The following is a 24831-nucleotide window of genomic DNA, read 5'->3' as shown; positions in this document are numbered from 1 at the left end:
ACTGTTAATTCTCTGAGGTAATGGAAGGAAAATCAAACCTTACAAGATTATAAAAATCTATTATCCAAAGCAAATCCTTACATCAGTGCATTAGAAATACCTGAATATGCACACATAGATGGAATTAGCTCTTGGAAAACTCATAGGTATGTATGTTTGTATATGCCCCTCCTAGATATTTCACCCAGGATAAAATAAAATTACATTTTAAAATATAAGAAGAATTTTTAGTCTTTTAATTCTTACCACACAGGAACCCACGACAGATTCTACAAGCCAGAGGCAGCAGGAGTGTCTGGGGTAAGGAAATCCAGTGCTACAAAGGAATACAGGGCAATTCACCTGGAGAAACTATCCTTGCCATGATCATGGAAGTACAGAACCATGGAGATTCCTGTTGCCACCTTAAACATCTGACCCCAGTAATTAATGTGAATTATCAAAAACTAAGCCATGAGGTATTAAGCTGTGTAGTAGAAGAACAAATCCAAACAGAGGATACCTAAAATTCTCCTGACATCAAGCACATTCTTGTAATTATTAGACCCAAGAACCAAAAATAGGATGACAAACTCTCCTATACAACTTCTTAACCTTAGAAAATGAAACATCAATGTAGCTCTTTAAATAGATTATTACTTTCATAGATGATGCACATGTTTTCATTTTCTTCCAGAAGTTACATTAGCCAATTCTAATAAATTAAACTATGTCAACTTGGAAAGAATTGGTCAACAGAGCTCCATGGGAAACCCATCTGTAATATTTTTCCTTTTATTGAGCTACAAAGAATCCAGGATTGTGACTGTTAATGAAGGTGGATGAAACGGAGACAGTGCAGAAAACACCCTTATTTTTGCTAGACTGCCAAATGCATATTTCTGTGAAACAGGACTAAAAATGTAATGGGAACAAAGCTCATTGTAACTCTATAGAGAACAGATTTGCTTGGGTTTTCATAGAGCTCTACTTAGGGACAATTCAGCACTATCCACTCTCAAAATCTTGCTGTTCCTTTTATATTTGTTTAATATATGTTAATTTAAAGGCTACTTATATAATATATATATTTTATATGTTTACATAACTATATTACTTTTACAATAGTCACACAGTTTTCTGTCCTGAATTAAAATCATGGCTTTAATGCTAAACACTTCAATTATTTTCAAATCCTCTCTGCAGATACCTGCTACAATTATAGTTTTAACACCCTTAGATATTTTTTCTCTCTCATTTGTTGATAGCTTAAAAAAAATGGGAAAAAAAGGACAAACACTGCTAACTATTTAACCTATGACCAACCATGGATATTAAATTAATGTAACCAACTTTTATTGAGTTCAAGTCTGTATCTTTTTCAGAAAAAGCTGAATAGAAATGTTATCAAATAGCTCAATATATTTTTTAGCTCTAGCACCATATTCACACTTGTTTTATATGAGGTGGTGGGTGAGAAGTAGTTGTTACACTTGCAGTTTTCCTTTATTTTCTATAGATATTAGGCAACATCTCCTCAAGTTCATGAAGTTTTCCAAATGCTAGAGAATTTCTAGCAAAACAAGACATTCCACGGAGCAAGTCATGGAATATAAAAAGCCACATAGAATCAGTCAAATATACAAACTACCAGCCTAGCAAAATGGCCCCAATTCACACTGTGATAAAAGAGCAAGTTTGTAGAATGTACAGAATCATTGAATACCAATTTATTTCCAGATTTATGCAGAGAATTGCTTTCAGCACAAAGCACTTGCTAAGCATAGTGATTAAATCCAGATACAAGTCAACCAAAGGGCAAGACTTTGCAGTCAAACAAGTATCAGTTTATTTATGAAAACAGATGGCAAATAAACAAATGTTTACCAAGAAGAGCACAATTAACTTGGAAAATAAAAACAACCAAAAAATCAGATCAATTTCATCAATCCCCATCAAATGTTAATAAAGAATGAACGGAAGAAAATCCAGCAGGCCTCCCCAAAACAAATGCATAAATAAAGTCAGCATTATTAAAGTATCAATTCGATGTCCATCTCTGCCAACTTTTGTTGGCAATTTTAAAAGGATTAATTTGCCCTCACTGCATTCCACCCTCTCCAAGGCACTGGGAAAGCAACCTGTCTTTGGAGCAGATGGGTATGGTCCATTTTTGAAGATACTTCTGTGGGAGTGGAGTGGGGAAGGAGGAAATCAGTGAATTTCAGTCATTCTTACCATCTCTTACTGTGTAAATATTTTGACCTGATCAGTAATGTCAAGGGAAGCATGCAGAGCCACAGGAAATAGCTTACATAAATGAACTTTTTAAGCCCTGTCCTCCATCCAAGTGATTAGATTCTGAAAAGCTGTGAACACCAGGAAGGCTAAAGTCTATCCATCAATACCTTTGCATTTCAAGATATATACTTTAAAATTAACATTCATGCTCTCTGAAGGATGAATTACCACGGATGCTAAATCAGACAACAAATTTCAACATTAAACATCTTTTGTTTGCTATTCTGTAGGAGAATTGCAGTAATGCATTGTAGACCACAATGTTATCAGAGCAAAAGTGATTTAAAAATGAAGTTAAATTTCTCAAAGCTACTGTTGGCTTTGAAGTTTTCTTTTTTAACATGAAGCTGCTCAAACCAAGTATCTAGGCAGAAAGAAAAGGAGAAAAGACCATACACTAACAGAATTTAATTTAATTATGTCCCCAAACTGAACACACATGCTAGAGAAGAGTTAATGATCTCTATATTGCCTGATGGCTCCCTGAGGAGCACTTTGCCAATACAGCTCCATTACATCAGACATCATAAAAATGTCTGTGTTGACCAGTAAAAGCCAGGTCTGGTTCTCTTCAAACTCTATCACTCTGGTGGTATGTGAATCATTCTTCCCTTCCCCTCCATACCAGCAAAGCTAGTTCTTTAGTAACTATTTACATTTAATGTCAGGAAAGAAACTTCCTGAGAAATGAAGGCTTCTGAAGATGATCAATTATCATTGCCAGCTGCTAAACAGACAAAAGCACCTGGCACGAGCTACTGTGCATGCCTTTGTGTCTTTAAGGGTTGAGCTTAATAAACCAGGTAAAAGAACCCTTCATTTTATGAAAAATAAACCTCTCTGCATTAAAATTTCAAGCAAAGCCCACAAGCCTGTTCAATATTAAATGCTGATTAAAAAAACCACTGGTTTTCAGCTAGCAGGGGTTGGAGCCATACTTACAGTAAATAATATTACATAATATTATGCAAGAAAGCCAGTAAGGCTCTGGGGATCAGAAACAAAAGCTAAATGCTACAAAGCAGCATCCAGGACAGCAGAAAAAGAAATGTAGTGTTTTTCTTCCATTTCCACTGCACCAGCATCTGCCACATTCAAGCTTAAATGAGTGCAAATGCAATTTAAATCGTTGGCTTCACTCACCCATAAGTTAATTTAAATGTAATGCCTAGCTTAGACTTAGTTCTGAAATCAGAATCAGTACAGAAAGTTAAATATGAACTCAGAGATCTCATCCTGCAGCCACTTCTCATAGCATTTTTAAAGGCTCTTCTTCACAAATGGAAAAATGCTTGCAAGTCCAAGTTCATGGTAAGGAGAACCATGAAGATGTCCCCAAACACCACAGCAAAAGCTCTTTTCTCCATCTGATCACAAAAGCAATAAACACAACATGAAAAGAGGTGCAGAATGGGACAATAAAAGCCCCAAACCATGCAAGTCTGAACAAAAAGTTGCAGAACCACAGGAAATCCACAATCAGGTCAATCTGTGCTCTGGGCTAATTTATTTAGAATACCAATGAAGGCAGAAGAAACTGCATTAAATTAATTTTTAATGGAGACCAAGCTGAAAAATAAAAAAATCCCTAGGTCAACAACAACAAACTGGGAGTAAAGCCCCAAGTTTGTGCTTTTTTTAAAAAAGGAGAAATAATGGTATTTAGGAGATCTTCTCTCACAACAGTTAAGAAGTAAAGAGAGGATCAAAGCATGTCTTGAACTCCTGGTCCTTAGTACTTTTTTAAAAAAAGAGGTAAATAATAAAAGCACAGGACACTGTTTTTCTGCCTCCTTGTTCAAGGCAGGTTATTGTTATAGACTCGTAATAACTGTAACTAACAACTGTACTTCATGATTGCCTTACAAGAGATGCTTGTAAATTCTTTGTGTTTTTAAGTAATAAAGATAAAAAAAGTGCACTGAAAAAATGAATACCCTGAAAGGCAAAATATTATTAAAAAAATGTATCCAACCCCAAACATACTTAGAGGGGCAGGAAAGTAGATCAAGAGGGCAATATCTTAGATGGACCCAGCAGCAAAGTGCTGGAAGTCATGACTAGTTTTTGCTAATAAAAATACTCACCTGTGCATGTGTATCCTCAGGATTATTTGCTGTATTAGGAACAAATTTGTACAACTCCCCAGCAGCTGTTTCTCAGAGGTGTTACTTACCCCAGTTTTATCACACAGACGCAGAGTATGGAAAGACCCCACAGCAAATAATTCTCCATCCCCAGCCCAGGCAAGAGAGGTTATAGGATATTCATGGGGCTGGGAGCTGTACAGCAGGCGTCCGTGACTGTCCCAGACCTGTGAAAAATGAAGTACAGACCTAGATGATCATCCTTTGGCTCTACCTTTACTTAATCTTGAGCTTTCATTTTCCCTCAAGATCACAGAAACTGCAGGAACTCTCCAAGTTATTTCAGTGCCTTTTTTGTAACTAGAAAAATCACATCTATTATAGTTCTAGTTTGTTCCTCATCAGTATCAGCTTGTTTAATGCAACAGACCTTGCTTTGCTGCTGTGGCACATGTTACATTCTTCCCTATAAAATATTTTGAACTCATGAGCTTTGTTTCTTGCAAATTACTGTATGTCTGGAAAATAACCCCCAGGTTTATTCTATTTTCACCTATTTCCCAAACATGTGACATCCCCTCTGCAAATTTCCAGAGATTTTCTCACTGGAATACCAGGAAGACAAGTTAGAAAGTGGAGTAATTTGATTTTAACATTTTTTATTTTAATTTTTTGTTACTTTCTTAGTTGTGCATGTTTTTATCACAGCCATTATACACTCAGAGAAGGACAGAACCAACACATGATACAATTAAAAATAAGTTCCTACTTAAGGGAAGAAACACAATTATGTGGGGTTTTTCTGGATGCAGAATTTTCTAACTAAAAAATGTCCTAAGGGATCCATTAATGCTTCTGCAATAGAAAACAGTTGCTTAATGTCCTCTAATGTATGTAATTACCTTCATCAGTTTATGTTATAGCTTACACAATTTCAAGTAATTTTTTCTATATTTCTACACATTTTCTTTTCAGAGTTTGTTTCACTTGCTTTTTACCTATGTTTATTCTGCCTTATTTAAACAAGTAAAATTCTAATTTTATGCTGCTGGACAAAGTGAGATGTATTTACAAATAAAACACTTTAGGGCAACAGTTTTTTTCTTGAAAACTTAAAGAATCTTATTTAAATTTGAGCTTCCAAGTATTATTAATACTAGAAAACATCAGAATGCCTAATATATTTTTTGGTCATTTTGTTTCCCTAAAGAGTGGACCATTACTCACCTTGTATTTACAGTCTTCACCTGCAGAAATAATAAGATCATTAACTGAGTTCCAGTCAGTTTTTAAAATAAGTCCATCATGGGCTTTCCACTGAAATAGAAGAAAATAAAGTAAACATAGATGCAATAAGTCTGACAACTTCTATTTTTAATATTTATAATTCATTTTTTACTGGCATTCATACACCCCTGTGTGGACCAGGGTTTCCCACAGTACAAATGCACAGATGTTATCTCTTCTGCAGGTAAATAAATGAAATATGGCCTGTATGAAACCATAACAATCTGCACCAAAAGCACATTCTAAACAATTGCTTCTGTATCATTCTGCCTTTTCAGAACAATGAAAAGACTTTTGGATCCTTTCACTTTTCCCTTATTTACTAAAAGGGAAATGTCTAATCACATACCCAGAAAACATCCACAGCAGAAGTTGTCAATTTTTTTTTTTAGTTTAGAGAAATGAACAAATCTCTCCTTATTCTCAAAACACCAACAAAGGGGGGGAAATGAGCACTACGTGGTACCTGGAAAATTTTAGCACAATCCTTTTATGTTTGGCAAAACTCTAGATAAGTGGAAAAGGATTTCTCATGGCAGCATGAGACAACCTTAACATATTAATGATACCTGCAAAACTTGAGCATTGGGCTGAAGAGGTTTAATAATCAGATGCTTCCCTGAAGTATAGAGAACTTTTTCAGAATCAGGTCCCCAGGCTACTGAGTACACTGGTGCTCCTGCAAGCAGAATAAAAGGGAAAAAAACCACACTTCTTATGTCTTAACTGATTGAATTATGCAGGAACTGCTACAGCCATTTCAGGCTGGTTACTTAAAACCATGCATGATAAATTCAGGAGTGGCAGAAAGCCAAACCAGGGGCAAACATTTGTCCTCCACACTTGCCTGCCTGCACTCAGGGCCACATTTATGGCTTCACCTCATGTTTTAGAGAACCACAGGAGCAGAAGGAAGAGACAGACACAACACAGAAAGACAACTCCACAGACTTCAGCTCATGCTCCATGCCCTCCCATCACTCCTCAAAGAAATAAAGAGACCTAGGGTAAAGTCCTGGAGAATTCACTTGAGTAAACCATCAAGCACCTACCACGTTCAACGGGACCACTCTGAGCTCTGAACAAATCAACTCTCTGCAAAGCAAACAATGAATTGGTGGCTTGTTCAACACTACATCTGGGTAACTGAAAATGTGTATGACTTTATTGCTGCTACAGGGATCTCCTCTTCTCATACTGTACCTATCCCTTTTTTCATTGCATCACCCAACCTTTAAGTCCTGGTCTGTCCCAGCAGACTCTGACTACATTTAACACTTGCTTCTTCATTTCATACCCTCTCTAAAACCACCTCTGAAAGAACTAAAATCACCAAATTTCTTCTATTATAAGATTTCTTCTTGAGGCAAATCATCTTCATAACTAGACAATTTTCTTTCTTCAGCTTCACTGAACCTTGAGTATATACTCCCAATTGTTTTTGTTTCCCCACTTTTAAAAGAAAAATATGCCCAACTTATTCCAAGGTATAATTGAGCAGAAAAATATGAGAGTTTAGGCTCCACAGTTAAGCTTCTAACAAAACCCCAAACATCCCATGAACAAGCAGCTTTACAAAACCAATGACAACAAGCAGAACTAGAAAGAGTGGCCCACAGACTTCACAGATTTCTCCCAATGAGTTGAAAACATCTTTTTGCGGACTGAAAACTCCAGAATGATTTATCTAGACTAAAGCTGACTGTTCTGTTTTAAAATCATGTTATGTTGCAGTTTTCAAGTGACCTTTTTTTGAAAACAGAAGTAAGAAATTACATGGAAAAAGCATCCAGGAAAAAAAAATATTTAAAAAAATAAATCAGACCTGCCAACTATGCAAATATTTTCCATAGTACTTGACAGGATTAATCTCCCCTGAAGAAGAAGAATCAAAGTGTCACACTACTTGATTCCTTGCAAATAAAACTAAGAAAATTAAGTAAAGAGTAAATTTCTATCATAGCAAAAGCCCTGGAACAAAGCACAGCAACTTCAGGATGGTCTCCTCAGGGCAAGATGTGGAAACAGGGGATAAAACTGCCAGGAGGGAGACTGCACAGCAAGTCCCTGTAAGACCATTGCTTTTATTTTTTTAACAACTTAGAATCACAGAATCACAGAATGGTGAAGGTTGGAAGGGACCTTCAAGATCATCAGGTCCCAACCTCCCTGCCAGGAGCAGGGACACCTCCCACCCGACCAGGCTGCACAAGCCTCATCCAACCTGCCCTTCAACACCTCCAGGGAGAGGTCAGCCACAACCTCCTTGGTTGTGCTTCCTTGGACTTGCTTCCATATCTCCTGAAATGGGAAAGAAAAGGCTTATTCCAAGCATCTGCTTTTCTCCAATACACTTAATATTCTCACTGATGGAAATGAGGCCTTTGAAGCCACGACTGGATTGTCTAAACACAAGCACTGATGTGATCTGATGCACCCAGGGTACCTCGAGCTACCCACGTGGAGCTCACAGAGACACCTCGGGAGCTGAAGGACATCACCTCCTGCTGGAATGGGTCTGGAGGCAGGACAGCCCCACCAACCTCCAGTGGCACTAAGGGCACACTTACATGAACACAACCCCAAAAGTTCCATTTGAGAAGTAAGAAACCTCAGGAAGAGCAACTGTTACCACCTAAGTATTGGTATTTGACTATTTCATCATTTTATAAGAGGAAAATGGAAAGAAATCCTCCTAAATTCTCAGAGATGTGCACTTCTTAGGGAGCCATGCAAACTTCAGCTGATAACTAAGTATCAAATTGATCAAATTAATTAAAACAGAGAAAATAGGTATATTATTTTTTTTTACCTCTATCCTTCAGGGTAAGAAAAACCCCAAAGGCTCAAAAAATGCTCTTACAGGGTAAAATTTTCAGATCCACTTTTGGCATGTGAAGTTCCATTTCAAAAAATGACTGAGGAATACCTTTTCATGGGAATATTTTTGTGATATTTAGACACTTAAGTGATTAAACTGCTATATCAACTACCATCATCATCTAGTATCTTACCACGTAAGCCTTTGAATTTTCTCTCTGAACAAAGCTCTGATTTTTGGATGGCCACTAAACTTGATTTGAGCTCCCAGATATTCAAACTCTGAACTGAGATCTGCTGTCACTGCTTCTGAATATTTTTTTAACTTTGCATATCTTCTTTTAGGAAGGCATTTATTTTATGTTATTTAAAAATACAGAATGATGGAACTTTTAAAAAACAAGTCCTCAACCATTACAGAAGACAACTCATAGAAACATACAACACACAGTAAGTAAATCTGGCACCAGCTCTTTTCCTACTGGCAGCAATTTAGGTTGAAAATGACATAAATTCTGTCACCAGCTGTACAGAAATTCTAAATAAACTAATTTTTGTCCTGCTCTAATGCTGATTGAACAATCAGAAGACTTTTATATTTAAACCAAATGTTTAACTTTTTTATGATGGCTGACTACTTAACCACAATTTCCAGGGCTTAACAGCAGGAGCTAAGTTAACTCATTTCCTTCTGCACTTAACAAGAACTTGGTTGGGAAAAGGCTGCCAACACACTGCATGGCTGTGGAAAGGAACATTCAGCAGAAGAGACAAACTGCAGCCAGTTCTGCATTGGTGAAAATGCTTCAGGAACAAATACTCTCTGAGAAAAGAAGGGAGAAATGCAAAAAAGGTGAACTGAGGGAAGATGTCAAGCAGGAGGAGCAGCATGAAGCAGGCAGGGTGGGCTTTTCCCGTCTCAGTGCTCTGCTGGCAGATGTTCATCCCCAAGGAATCGTTCCCAAGGCCAAGGAGCACAGGGGGTTGAGGGGGAGGGTGACAGAGCTGCCACCCCCACGCTGCCAGCCACAGCAGACACTTCAGCAATTGCTTCAGTCAGTCTGGGTGAGACTTGCACAGGAGCAGAAACATTAATCCAGACCGTTTATGTGTCTCTGGAGCAGCACAAAAAATAGGAGCTCCATGTGGAATGCAGCTGTCCCTTCAGAAGTTCCACTTCACAAGCAGTACGTTGTCATGACACCATTTGCATTGCAATGGTTGTGATTTTCCTTCTATTAACCCAAAAAGGCAACGTAGACACCAGTTCTTCATGTTACTCCTTGGTGATCATTCAACATAGTGGCTACTGGAAGCCCATCAGAAAGTCAGCAGGGCCAAAAGGTAAGTAGTTCCTGGAGGTAAGGTCTTATGAGCACTAGAGGACAAATAAAATCTGCAAGGCAGGAGGCAGAAATGACCCGAAGGACTAGAAATCCATCTGAGGTGAACTGGTAGAATGTGTGGCACAGAAACACTAGGTCTGTGGATAATGATATTTAAATGATAAGTAAGTGTCATCTTCTTTGATAACAGGAAGTCTGGGCTTCACTGAGAATCAAAAAGCACTTTGAGAGCAATGACTTGGTCTGCACAGTTGGTGTGTATTTCCATACAGGTTATGGTGAGGTCCTTCACCAAGTGCTCTTCAAGAAAATTTTCATGGCACAAGAAATAAAGTCATCTTAAGGATTTAAAATATTACTTTCCTGCGAGGAATTACTCTTGTCCTGACTGGAATTAGGGACACCAAACAGTTACAAGGATTGAAGGAGCTGCCCTAGCACTTCAACACTTGGGGTGGATCCATGAAGCTTGCTTGCCCTGAAGATCTCCAGACCCTGGAGTACAAGTTACCAGCAAAGCTGCCAGCTTCACTGGTGGGATAAGCTGCAGAAATGGTGCTACACAATAATCTTGGTTGTAGTGAGAAAGGCACACCTGCACTCCACTTGATTTTCAGCTTGACCAACACACTCAATTCCATAGAGGACTTAAAAGGGTTAAAGAGCCAGTGGTTTACAAACCTCAACAGTAGCAATGTTGGAGAGACATCTCAGGAGAGGCTATTCAACTGTGGGCTCAGCAGAGGTCCTGCTAACCAGATGTTGGGCCTGAGAAGGACTCAGTGCAGGTGGCACCACTGCCACTACAGACCTCACCTCAAACAGCTTCAGTGTCAGGGTCTACAAAACACTTCAAAAATTCATGCTGGTACAGCCATGTTTTCTTTCAATTGTGGACCTTCAGTACTTTAGACATCCTGCTCTCTATAACCCTGTGGCTCTCTCCAAAGGAGCACGGAACTTGCTGCAATGTGTACTTCACAGAACTCAGAGAAATCCTGCTTTAAGCATAATCATGTGGGCTACCAGCATATACCAAAGAGATGCATCAAAAGAAATCACCTCAGCAAAACAGATCAGGGCACTGTCAGCTGGAAGCCCAAAGGATTGCAAATAAAGCATTTTTAAAAAAAAAACCTTTCGGAAAGGAGGAATAAGAGGAAGAATATTAAGATAATCTAAGGATGAAGAAGGCTCAAAGAATCATAGAATGGTTTGAGTTGGAAGGGACCTGAAAGCTCACCCAACCCCCCTGAGTGGGCAGGGACACCTCCCACCAGCCCAGGCTGCTCCAAGCCCCATCCAACCTGCCCTTCAACACTGCCAGGGATGGGGCAGCCACAGCTTCCCTGGGCAACCTGGGCCAGGGTAGAACAATGTAGCCACAGCTGCAATATTAAAGCTTGAGGCTGAATAAAATAGAGACTATGGGGTCACACTGACTTCCTTCCATACAACAGCATGATGGAAGGACATGTGGCCACAAAGCTCCATATAAGTACTGAAAAAGCTAAGAAAGGGAAAAATGTATGTTTGTGTTTTTGTAGTGAATAAAAATCCAAAGATAGAACAGGCATGTGGATCATCATCTGAAGATAAGAGCCTGAAAATTTATTTCTAATACAAAGAGTGGAATGAGGAGAAAGAATGTTAGCAATGGGAATCCTGTCATTTCTCAGGGAGATGATAAAGGAAGTGAAAAACCAGCTTCAACATGATATACCTCTCTTAAATAACATAATCATTGCAGAATCCTACTCTGATCCCAGGTATGTCAGTAGCTTACAGAGGGGTCTGTGGGAATCTGATCCTATAAATGTCAAGTTTAAAGGGTTTCTGAGCCTCACAGGATCTTATCTTAAAACACAAATACAAGAAGACAATTATTCCATGGGGGCTCAGCTGTATTTTTATACTGTACCAGAACCTCTAAAAAACATAATCAATGAAAATTCAGCTTGCATATTTCAAACTAGAATATGTGTCTTACTTTACAAGCTTCATCAAACCTCAGAGAAGCACAGTTAAAACATGAAAAAGCTTGAAACACCATCAACAGTGAAGAGTGTGTCCTTCAAATTATTATTATTTGGGTTTTTTTTGCAAAAACTACTTTTCAGTTGGCTTATCTTTTGACGCTGTAAGCATGAAAAAACATTACATCTAAATAGGAACTTCCTTAACAGAATTGAAATACATTTTACATTCACTCCTGTGGTTAAAATGCCTTCAACAGGTTGAAAGAATGTAGATAATTTGTTTTAGAAAGAGATAAGGGTCTGACATTTAACCCAACCCCAGGTGCATGTGGTTTCTTAAAAAATGTCAAAAGGTCACATGATTTCAATGTATGAAGTCTGAAAAACAAAATCTAGCACAGTATCTTCACTGAAATGGTACAAAAATGCTAGAAATTATGATTATAAAAAACCAGCATTTTAAAAATGCCAAGCATGGTTTGTATAAATAGCTATTTGCAGCTTACACTGAGGCACTTGACAATCATGTGATTTTAAATCGACTTAAACACAAATAACTGGAATGCTCTAGTGTGCATAAAACTAGTAACAAAGCCAAGATCAAGGGTAGGTCTCCATGGCCCCAGCTCAACAAAGAACTTCAGCACAAGGATGGTTTCACTTCAGTAGGACTGTTTGCATATACTAAATTAGTTACTGGCTTAAATAGATGAGCCAAGGGCTGTGGAGAGTTTTAAAGTTCAGAGGAACCAACCTACATGCAACTTCACATCTTCCAAGCATTCTTGCAATGTTTTCAGAGATATTTTTTCAGTTTCATCATAAGAATCTGTCACTTGGCATTAAAAACTGTATTTATTTTTTTTTTTATTCTTCAGCCTCTCCAGAATCCTTAGGGTGGAAATGAAACTACTGTCTAAAAATGTTTCTATAGTAATTTTAATTTAAAGATTTAAATTTTTTAAGATAATAATCTTATTAAAAATTCAGCTCCCCTGTATTCAATTATGATTTGCATTTAATTTTAGTTCAATTTATCCAGGCCTTAAGATCCTTAAACAACCCATTACTGCCAGACTGAGGGTCTGCTATTTCAATATATTTCATAATACCTCAAATTAAAATGTTCTAATGAAACTAAGAAAATCAACTTACCTTGCTGAGCCAAAGTGGATCTCAGCATTCCAGTTTTAGACCAGATTTTCACTTGGCCATCTTCCCCAACTGTAAAGTTATCACAGCAAGAATCAACTTAAATGCAATAATAAATCTAACAGAGCAGCTGTATCTATCTAGGAAACACCAGCGTTAAAATTAGTCCAAGTCTTCTTGCAGGTAACTATGGGTTATGTAGCCTTCCTGCCATGCAAATAGTGTATTAAGGAAAAAATACTTAAGACTGCTATTCTGCTCTTATCAACAAGTCTCTTCCTCTCCTGAAAATCCCCATAGTCTTCTTATCTGAAGCTGCTCCTGGGAAGAGAAAGCCCATCACTATTTAAGCATCTCAAGTTCTGTATTTTTGAGTCAGCACTGTTAGGACTTTTCATCTTGCTACAGCTCAACGACCCAGAGACTGATTAAATGAGTCTCTGAGGAGTTTGAAGAGAGCAGGAGCAGATTTTATGTATTAAACTGGAGGCTTCAGAGTTGATAAATGGTGGAACTGAAGATAAACTGAAGGCTCCGTTTGGAAGGCTTAGATTTTAGAACATAACTGTGTGTTACCAATAAAGTTTACTTACTAAAGATTAAGTTCTTATATATTATACAGCATGGCTGTATATACATTATTTCCTAGTGTCCTATCATATTTAAAATGTACAGCTCTGGGCCTTCATTAAAGCCTCTCAGACTCAATAAATGAGGAAAAAGGTGCACCTGGACACTTCATGCTGTTCTTCCATTAAAAATAATTTACTTATCAGATTTCAGGTTTTATATCTGGCCAATGGAGCCTTTAAATGCTTACAAAGTTTAACAAAAAAAAAAAATTAAAAAAAAATTGTTTTGAACATTTGATACCATGAATAATGTTTTTATTGAGACAGTATCATAAATTATTCACCTTCATTAAAGTATAGTTGGGGTGCCAGAGTAGTTGATGTTCTCAGAGTACACTGTTTGGATGTGGTGATGAATTCCCACACTCCCCATAAATGTCATGCAGTCTTTCAAAAAAAGGGGGACAAAACGTTTGAAAAGGCAATTTTGACTATTTCCTGAGGCAAATCTGTCTTTAAAAAGAACAGTATTTCTATCCCCCTGGGATTTCAGAGGAACATGAAGCAGCATTTTAGAGGCAGACCGAGTCTGGAAACAAGCAGATCCAAAATTATCTTCGGTACTTCTGGACTGAGTTGGAATTTTTCCAACAAAATCAGCTGTCCTAGATCAACAAGAGGCTGCAGAAAATCCTGACACCACCAGAAATCCCACCAAGGAGAAATATATCACAGGAAATTTAATTAGCTTCCCCCTTACCATCGAGATAGAAGTTTTTGACAAAAATGCCCAAAGCAACTAATTACTAAAAAATTTAGAACAAAAAGACATGTAGAGATGCAGATACTAGGAGACCACTCATTCTCCCAGCCTCAACAGAGGACAGTCAGACTGCAGCTGGATCTACAGCCCTCCTAGTAATTAAGAAAGAGAAACACAGGAACATTCGAGATGCTCATGAGGCCTCAGTCAACTTTGCTGGCTAAAATAACCCAAATGTTCTGTGCAGGGATGGAAATGTATTGACTTAGAAACCTTTTTTTTGGTAAAAGAAAAAAAAAAATCAAATATTCTCCTTTATGAAGTACAGAACATCTACAAAAACATCTAAGCATTTTGATATTAAAAACATTTACTTTCAAGTAAACAGGATAACATCTAAATAGGATTACTAAAGAGATAAATGTTTTAACTAGGTTTTCTATTGATTAAAATAGACATCAGCCTTTTAAAACAGCATTAATCACATAGTGCAAAATTAACTTCTATTATATGAGGTGATAATAACCCCAGTGACAATGAAGACACAAAAAAGTAACTTATTAGAGCTAACTTAATTTATATTGTTGACTTTGTGTTTCCGTTTCCCCCCTTCTCATGAGAACTTCAAGCCAGACCAGTGTGTGAGCACTTTCTAGACTCAGTTTTACTCATTCAGGTTCAAGGTAACTACGCTATAAACTATGAAACTTGGGATTACATCTTCTAAACACGTGGCAAGGACTAAATTATTGTTCCAAAACACTCTGTTCTATTTATCCCATCCCATACTTGCACTCTACACATTTAATGGAAAGCACTTCTCGTAAGTTTGGTTTAATGTTATATTTTTGTACCCTTACCTTTCTTCATGGCATGTCAACTTGGGAGATTAAAAAAATCCAAAGGCTTTTTTTGAAAGAGCTCCCCTGTTATTTTAGTTTCCCAAACACTTGGCACTGTAGGAGGGCTTACCTGTGACCAGTGCTGTTCCCTCGGAATTCCACCGTCCCGCCAGCACAGCCCCAGTGTGTGCTTCTATGCTTTTCTCCACTCTCCCTGATCTTGAAATCAAGTGGAACTTCCCTAAACAAAAGTTCAAGATAGAAACAGTGCCTCAGCTGTTGTGACTGGGTGGTTAGACTGTAACAGTACAGTCTGTTAAAAATGCACACAGAAAACACGATGAAGAAACCAACAACAAAAAAACCCAAAATACGCAATTATGTTGTTCACAACTAGGATTAGCCCAAACAAATGAGCTCTTGCAGAAGAACTACTTGTAAACTAGCTACAATGTTGCTTTTTAATTTTCCTTTTGGAATGTATAATCCTTTTTTTCCCTATTCACTTTCCTTCTGTCCCTCGAACAGTTTGTTTGCAGGTCTCTCTGGGGACCCAACTGCCTGATGTTATTTCATGGTCTGGAAGCCACCAAACAGAGGTTTACACACTGCAGCCCAGGAGAGTTCTTTTGTTTTCTTTTGCAGGATCTGAAAAATCACTCAGCACCAGAAGGATAATGGAAAAGCTCAAACAATCTGAGCATGGGTGAGAGCCTTGCTCTGAGGAAGTATCACTGCCTGCATTATGGAGCTGTTATGGAAATTCACAGGAGCCAAAAACAAAGCTATTAATGATTTCAACAGAAGCATGAGGAAGTCTTGCTTTCCAAATGAGGGATGTTGCTTAAATCCAGGAAGATCAAATTTAAACTGGACCAAAGAGCAGACAAAGGAGGACTTGGAAACATGTGGCAGAACAAATGCACAGCCTAGAATAGTTCAGTGATTCCAATTAACTGCTTTCAAACCAAAACTCTTTTAAAATTCTTGTATCTAATCTGCCAGAGAGTGAACCACCACAAGCAATTTCCAGAGTGACCAGAACTCTTTGAGACACCAGGATACAGATTCCTCACATTTGTGTGTGCAAATGCTCCATCGCTGAAGATGGGATAATTTTTCCATTAATACACCCTGCTTGGGAATACAAATAACAGACCAGACCATACCTAATAAACAAGAACCAGAAGTACCCCCCAAAAAAACGCCAACAACAAAAAGCAAAGCCAGAGTAAAACCAAAGAGAAAGCATTCTGGTAGATCTGTCAGTAAATAACCATGAAAAATACATCAGGGCTCTCCAGACTATTGTTCAAATTAATACAGTCACACTTTGTCTTAATTTTACTTTTAAGTACATCAACAAAGGCACCATCATCCAGCCCAAATCTCTGCCAGTCAAAGACTTCCAAGCAAAAGATAATATTAACACTGAACAAAAAGAATGGTTTGTGTAAATCAGATTATTAGAAGAGACCATTTAAAATATAATACATAACTACATATTTTTGCTTATCTTTATCACTTATTTTCATATTTACTAGAATACTCTGAACAGTTGGCTGATCTCATTTTTCAATCACAGAACTAATATTATTACTAAGACCACTTCTTTCTTATGCAGTTAATTTTTAGTTCCCTAAAATTTTCAGAACTGGTATTCTACCCTTAATGCATTATGTTCCTTTATAAATCTAAATTATATTTAATATAATTGATGCATTATTCATTTTATAGAATATCTCTCAGGTCTGAATTATTTTTTTGTGGATAAGCAATCACTGGCTTCACAGGAATTCAATGGCTAAATGCTGTTTTCTCCAATGAAATGCTCAGAATGGCCTTTTCTGGTTTTAAAGAAATACATTAAAACCCAGGTTTTATTTTCTGATCACCTGTCTTTTTTGATGCATAGTGGACTTGTTCAATCTGCAGCCAAGACCTTTTTCATTGCAGAATTCTTAAACCTGTTGTGACCACAGGACTGGGAATGTTCTCATGCCATCACCTAAGTGATCCTTAAGTGGCCGAACTCTTCATTGCCATTATGAAGAGATTTCACTAGTTTCACTAATTGCAAAAAAAACCCCAAACAGAACAAAACACCCCAAAGCTTTCCAAATTGGGAACTAAATTATACAGAGATCCTGGTCCAAGGCAGCCATCAGCTCTCAGTATCCAAACCGAAATGTTCAGAATTACTTTTTTAGGGGCACGAAGAATTCTGTGGTGCTGTATATATTGAAACGATGACTTCCACCAACCTAGGTAGAATCCATGAGGCCTCAGTGCTTCTGTAAGCAAACCCCTCAATACGTTAATAGAAAAAATAAATTAAAATTAAATAACTGACAGTTGGCAAGCAACTGAATACTTCCGTTTAGCTACATTATCAGGAAAACTATGGGCCACGTCACAGAGCAGAGGATAAAATCCCATTTCACGGGGAAACATTCAATTTGTTTACCAGGCTTTTGCATCCCTTCCCACTCCACAGGCTCTTAGTTTCTTTCACAAGGCACCTTTCAAACAGGGAAACAGAGCAAACTGTAGCCTCGCAGGAAAACATCCAGCTGCGTATAAATGTGGGTTTACCTTGGGCACTAAGATGGAATTCATCTGGAAAAACTGTCATCAGGCAGTTTCAAACCTGTATGATAATACTTCTGCAGAACAGGGCCAAATCAAGTTTTCATGGGTATCATCTTTACTTCTGCAACCTCTTTCCTTTTCCATCCCGTGGGTTTATAACTGTTGACAGTCAAATGCTGTGGCCCACTAGCCACTGCTCTTCTCATTGCATTCACACATGGAGGTTGCTCCAAAAGCAATGTTTTGTTGGGTTCCTCTGCCTTCTGCTCTTCAACTTAACACTGAGGTAGCAGAGGCTTTCAAATTAGAACTTACTGCCTCATGCACAACTAAGGGGAAATGTTATATGGATGCTTGGAGTAGATAGAAGTGATTCAACTTCATCTGACTTTACATCTCAGATTTGTAAAATACTGCTTCTTTGTTTTTATAAAGTCCTGAAGCCAGAAGCTGCCCTCAATCTTCAAGTGACTCTGCAGTTTTGGAGGAATGTCAAGTGGGAGATTAGCAGGCTATTCAAATACAGAATATAAAACATGTATGTTTTGTCCATCACTTTTCATAGACTCTTAAATGCTGACCTAAGGTAAAATTATCAATAGCATTAAAAGTTAGAAAAGCAGGTCTATTCCCTTGTGATTTGTGCTTAATAAGCAGTTTAAAGCTGAATATATATATTTTTTATCTTTGTAAAAAATCAGCAACAAGATCAATGTAAATAGGAAGTAAAAGAACAATATCCCACAAGAGATGCAACTCGGAAGAAAACCCCAGAGGATTAAATTTACATTTACTCTAATTTCACAAACATCTGGAGTTCAACCAGGAATGAATGCAACCCTGTAAAGACATTATACTCCATTTCCATTGGATTCAGCAAGTTTCCAGGAATCCTTATCACAGAGATGAATTGGCTGTTGCAGGAAAATTGCAGGCTTGACACGTAAGGGGAGCTATATGAGTTAAACAGATTTTTTTTAATATAAGGTTTTTAGAAAACAGCAGTTAAGCATCTCAGCTTGTTCATGCACTTTTACACTGCAATAATTCACTTGCATATGCAAAAAAAGATCATCTTTGCAAGACATGTTGTCTTTATTGAAAATGCTAAGTTACACCAGGAGGTGAGAACTCAGAAGGTTTTTACATGTGAGCTTTTCTCTCAATTTGTTCTTTCACAGATAAGGTTAGCACTTTTTTTGTATTTCAGTTTCACTGAAAAGAAATAGATAGATGATAGATAGATAGATAGATAGATAGATAGATAGATAGATAGATAGATAGATCAACAAACAAATTTTAAAAAGCTAACAAAACAAACTCAACACCAAAACCCTATGATTTTTTGGCAAATAAATCTCCTGAACAGTTTTCCAGAAACGGAATGTTCAGGATGAGTTCACCAATCAATGTTAAGAGCTTATCCCTTGGTCCTCACAACTGGTTAACTACATAAAATCCCTACAAGAGAAAAGATTAAGTACTAACTTGTATTGTCATCTGTGAACTAACTATGGCAGAAATAACTCATTCTATAAGTAAGAGCAAACCAAACCAACTTGTGTGGCTGGACACAAGTCCAGTTTCTTAGGGAACAGAACTTCAAGGGAAAAAAGTTTCTAAGTCAGTTTCTTCATCTAGTTCTGTTTATGTTTTCGACTCTTTGAACATACACACAAACTGGGATTTACTCTGTTCACTTCAAGAGAAATTACATCCTATCTTCCTCCCACAATGTCACGTTATCTTCCTCCTGCAGAGTATCTACTGCTTTGTATCATTCCTAGAGCATCTAGTTTCAATAGCAAGGCCCCAGATGTCCAGAAGGAATGTAAGGGCTAAGTACAAACTCCACTCACTGAACAATACAAAATTATCTAACGACTGGACTGGCTTGAAGAACTAAAGGATGTGTCATCTTGGGAAAGGGGGAAGTTAGTGACTTGCAGACCTTGATCAGATAATACCTATCCCAGCTCCTTCACCCTTAAGATCATGAGCTTCAGGGATGTGCTGAGAACTGGACAATTTGTTAAAAGAAAAAACACATTTTTAAAAAGAAAAAAAAAAACAAAAACCAAACCCAAATGAAAAAAAAAACAACCCACTGCAATAAAGTTGGCAAAGGAAGCCAAAACAGTTTATACTGCATGCGAGCAAGAAACAGCTGCATTAAAAGTGAAAGTTAATCAAGCTGATCTCCAAAAGCTGGACAATGCTGGAACTGATAGACTCTCAAGCACGTATGAATTCTAGCAGAGATGTAACTACGTGATCATTTCCATGTTTCACACAATTTTTTTCTCAAGCACTAATCTTTTCTAAGTGCTTTTTACTGATACAGAGGAGACACCATTTTCCTGACCTTCCTCTCACTGTGTCTTGTAGCTGAAATCTTGATATAGTCATTCCACATTAGCTAGAATCCTAGGATGGTAAGTTCAGGTTAGATTTAAAAAAAAAAAAAGAAAAAGTTTAGTAAAAGTTATAAGCAGTTGAACAGAAAAGTGCCAGTCAACTGTCAATGCAACGTTCAAGCAGAACATGAAATATTAACCTACTATTTTAATGACACTGGAAAAGTGACTGAATAAATTCATAGATCTTACGACAGTTGCTCCTCTGCTTGCTATTTAAACATACAATTCAGAACTTTATAGAAACTGGCCATTAGAAACACAAATGTGGAAAGTGAGACAGAAAAAGAAAGTGGGGAAAAAGCATGGAATTAAGAGCAGCAGCTGACCTACCAGAATCCCTCCATCCCTTTATCATTTTGAACGGAAAAGAATAGAAGTCCCACAGAAATCAGCTCAGTTAATATTAATCACTGACTGGCATTCTGAAGAACATCTTTATTCAGGCAAAGCCCCCCCCCAAAGCACAATACTATAATGCATGCACATATTAATTATACAAAGAAATCTTCCTTCCAGCTCTCACAAAAGCTTCCATTTCCACCTCCAGAGCTGTATCAGCAACACTTCCTTAGACCCAGCTGCCTAAAATTCACAGTAAAATTCAGCACCAAGTACTGCAAAAATTTTGAAGCTACTTGGTCAAATTTCTCTCCTCATCTTCCCTCCCCACATATAGCCTAGGAAGCCACAGGAGCCAACCTTCAGACACTGCCCAAAAGATGTCCTGTAAGTTCAGTGCATTTATTCCTTAGGAAGTCCTGAATACTTTGAAGAAACCTTAACCTCCACTCTGTGAACTGAACTCTCCTAATTTTTAAGTGCAACTATTGCCAAAAGTCAGAGAAATCAACAAAATTTCATGCAAGGGCTGAATTTCCTCTGCCTCCTTCACATCCACATGAATTCTCTCCATCAGTACAGAAAGCCATGCTGGATGTATCAGCTCCAGACTGCTAAAGCCCAGCAACGAGCCTTCTGTTCCCAATCAAGCTCACTGTTAAGTCAGCCAAAAGCCTACAATAAGTTCCCCTCACCAAAGAAAAACATACTAGACCCACAGATTCAAGGTTCTGGCCAAAACATGGGCAGAAGTTAGCTGGAAATTATCCATCAGTCCCATTAAAAATATCAGTAGGCCCCATTAAAAATATCAGTAGGCCTCTGTGAAAGCCATCAACAGGGTCATGGGCAGAGGGCCATTATTATCCTGATGGAAACACTCTACACCAACTGACCATGATGATCTGTTCTGCCTGAAAAAGCTGGCAGAGATTTAGAGCAGTTTACTGCAGTGCTGAGAAACTCCCATCGCTAACATTAACGCAGAAACACAACTTGATCACCAAGATCTTTGACCACCACAAAAGAATAGAAAATAAGTTTAGTATGTTGATGTAATTTGCTGTTTTGTGCCACATTACCACGACTACCAGCAGGATAATTTGTCTTACTCTGAAATCTCCAACAGCATTATCAACCAAGTAAAACACAATGGTATAAAAGGTTAGAATTGGTGTAAGAACTGTCCAGCTTCTGCAAGCACCTCATACAGCTCTTCTGACTCACCCATATACCAGGTTCTTGGATGTAAAGTCTCAGAGATCATTTGGAAAACAACACACCAACCCCACCAGTAGGTTCTTGCCAGTGGCTTATCAGTTGGGCAGTCTCAGTCTACATTAGGGACTTGTTTCTTACTAGAATTTTTATTCCAACACAACTTTTATAACAGGGTAAATGTAAACCAGTAGATTTTGTCAAGAATCAACCCCTTTTTAAAACTGGTAGGTTCAAGAATAAACACCCTCATCTGAACTGCAGTGTTTCCACACAATAGGTTCTGTGGAACAGAAATGAAATGGGGGTGTTAAGAAAATTTTACCATTAGTTTTCATGTTTTGTTCAAACAAAGAATTAGATCAAGAAGCAGACACCATATGTTTTTCCTTCAGGAAAAAAGGATGAGGGGAAAAAAAACCACAGCAAACAAACAAAGGAGAAAATTTGCACAGAGAATTCCTGATGGCATGGAACATCACCCTCATTCCAGTACGAAGGAGACAAACTCTGGCCCGAACAGTATGGACTGCTCGATAATAAATGTAAAATAATAATGAAACCATTTACTTCATATTTTTTCACTGAACTGGGGGTTTGAGCATATCTGCCTTCACACAGGAAGAAAACTGTGACTGTGTGCAAGTCAGGCAAAATCAATTCCCAGTCTCTCTGGGGAGGAGGAAAAAACCCCAAGCAATCGTCAAACCTCATTGCTTCAAGCTCCCTTCCACAAAACAGAATCCATAAACTGGATTACAGCAGCTACTATATTGGATCATACAGTCTAGGATTAGTACACTAGTATCCAGGACAAACAGCAGCATTCTGGACATACATCTGTAGATATAAATCTGCCAGTATAGTGGATGTGTAGATGAGTCTTACATCTCTGACAACAGCCAGAGCTAGATGCTTCAGTGGGATATTTAAGACTCCATAGAAGCCAGATACAAGACATGCTCTTGTAATATGTCCAAGAAATGGACTGCACTGATATTAAACATCGTGGTTAAGCAATTTTGGTAACTTGACCATCAGTTTTCATAACTACAAATGCTCTGGTCTCTCAGCAGGCACACAGTGCAGACATATTTAAAGCTACTGGTTGATGAAACTGAAAAAAAGGATGGTAGAAACTGACCTGCCATAAAAAACATCACATATATGCTGTAAGAAGTATGTTTGATAATGCTGTATTGGAGGAAAATGCAGTGATACAGTGTAGCAAATACAAAGCAATTAGTCTGACACCAGCTGGAGTGGTGCATGGTATTTGAAGGTGCTTTACTGCAGACCATTTAACTGCAAATAATTTCTTATATATGCAACATGAGCACAAAAGGGTATGAAATTATAAATATTTTAAATGGACTTACCATCAGAACTTGTTAGAACAAAGGTCTCAGCATGGGACTGCTTCTTCCCACCTATACTTCGGGGAAACCAGTGAAGATCTATGGGATAAATATCATCTGGAAGTTTCACTACTCGGGTTGTCTCACTAGTTAAAAGGTTCCATTTCATAATTTGGTGATCATCACTGCAGGAATATAGCTCGTCAGCTGTAGTCCATCCCACACAGCTAACTAATTCTTTATGTTTAATTAAATTAAGGAAGTCTAAAATTTTTAATTATGAAAAAGAAGCTTAGAAAATATCTCATCTAGGTTATACAAAACTAGAAGGAACAGTACAGGAAGATTATTTTTACAAGATTCCATGGAATGTTTAAGAAATAATTTCTGGAAAAGAGTCTATTCAGAATTAATATGGTGTTCTACAGTTTATTCTGAGACAAAGGATATGCTTTGGTTCCTTTAAGAGTGAAGTCTTCAGTCTCATTTCAGTTGTTCAGATGGAACACTAAAACAAATAGTAAGTATAGCTGTAAGAAACCAAAACAAACACAGATGTACAAGTAGCCAAAATGAAAAGGGAAGACACTAACACCAAAATAAAAAGTTTTTAAGTAAGTAATGTGGCACTAGTGCTGTGGAAAAATAAACACCAAACCAGACCTGAGTTTAAAGGGAGTTCTGTTTGTGTAGCAGTCAACTGTATATTTATCTGGTTGCTTAGTATAAACACACCAGGCAATTCAAAAGTGATGCTAGGAACATATTGATGAAAGAATCTCTATTTTAAAATAATTGTATCTCTCATATTTGAATGTCGAATTTCCTTCTCCTACCCTTACCCAAAAAATGCACAGGGAGCCTCATCATCAAGGCATTTAAAAGGGGCCTAAGCTTGTCCTAAACTTTGAAAGCAGCCTTGACATGTGCAGGGTGGGAATGCTGTTCTTCAGCACCTGCACGTCCCGCTGAGCAGCTGCAGGGCTGGTTTCTGTGTCCCAAGCTCTAAACCTAAATCCCCAAACACAAACCCTAAGATCTGTAGACAGCAACGGAACAGCATGGGGTAAAGCAGCATTTATTCCGCACGGCAATGCAAGCCTCTCTCCTGCTTCACGGAATACCTCCCGCGTGTTTGGATCTTACCTGCCCCTGCTTTCTGTGCACACCACACCTGGCTAAGCCCACCTTTCCAGCGGCCGCTCGGCAGGTTTGAACCGTTTCTTTCTCACGCAGTTTCAGCAGGCACCTCGCTCCCACCGCCAGCTGCCAGCCTGCGTTCCCTCCCCGCTCCCACCACACGGAGTTTTGCTATTTCCCCTTCAAAGGCAAGACCAGAACTTTATTCTAACTGCTGAAAAGGGCTTCTACGCCCTTCGTGTGCACCTACGTGGCAGAACGCCCACCTGAATGTCACCTGCTGCCACCAACAGGTACGTCCCTCATCGCCCATCCTAGCACACACCAGGTGAGCGGGAACACTCGCTCCGAGTTGTTACAAAGCTGGGGCAGTAACAGGGAGTTGTTCTGGGACGATGGGTCTGGCTCAGCTCCCCGCCGACCCCCCAGGCTCACACCGCACCCCAACACCTCCTCGATTGCAGAGCTCACACCGCTCCCTGCTCGCACTCTCTCCCCTCCGGAGCTGCTGAACGAGGGGATGAAGATCCGAGACGGACTGAGCCAGAGGCTGGGGAAGCCGAGGGACGCGCAGACACAGCAGGGAGGGAGCGGGAGCAGGCGGCGGTTGCGGGGCCGGGGCCCGCTCCTCCCGGC

The 24831-nt window shown here is 38.5% G+C and overlaps 1 protein-coding gene across 4 annotated transcripts in view; it reads right to left on the bottom strand.

Moving 5' to 3' along the window:
* Positions 1-24831, bottom strand: part of IFT80 (intraflagellar transport 80) — an 84494-nt gene that overhangs the window by 21662 nt on the left and 38001 nt on the right. For 2 of the 4 annotated variants that reach the window (XM_051626442.1, XM_051626440.1), the window contains 7 exons: positions 23507-23563; positions 23077-23299; positions 15259-15369; positions 12955-13023; positions 6224-6333; positions 5595-5684; positions 4457-4594 (listed from right to left, as the gene is read on the bottom strand). In XM_051626442.1, coding sequence (XP_051482402.1) covers positions 4457-4594; positions 5595-5684; positions 6224-6333; positions 12955-13023; positions 15259-15369; positions 23077-23299; positions 23507-23542 — 777 coding nt within the window. In that variant the 5' untranslated portion in view covers positions 23543-23563. Of the gene's footprint in view, positions 1-4456; positions 4595-5594; positions 5685-6223; positions 6334-12954; positions 13024-15258; positions 15370-23076; positions 23300-23506; positions 23586-24831 lie in introns of all 4 variants that reach the window. The other 2 variants (XM_051626443.1, XM_051626444.1) reach the window with 2 other exon arrangements.

This window comes from Apus apus, chromosome 8 (assembly GCF_020740795.1).
Source record: "Apus apus isolate bApuApu2 chromosome 8, bApuApu2.pri.cur, whole genome shotgun sequence".
Taxonomy (NCBI): Eukaryota; Metazoa; Chordata; class Aves; order Apodiformes; family Apodidae; genus Apus; species Apus apus.
Note: the sequence above shows the minus strand (reverse complement) of the source record. Positions and strands in the feature narration are given on the sequence as shown.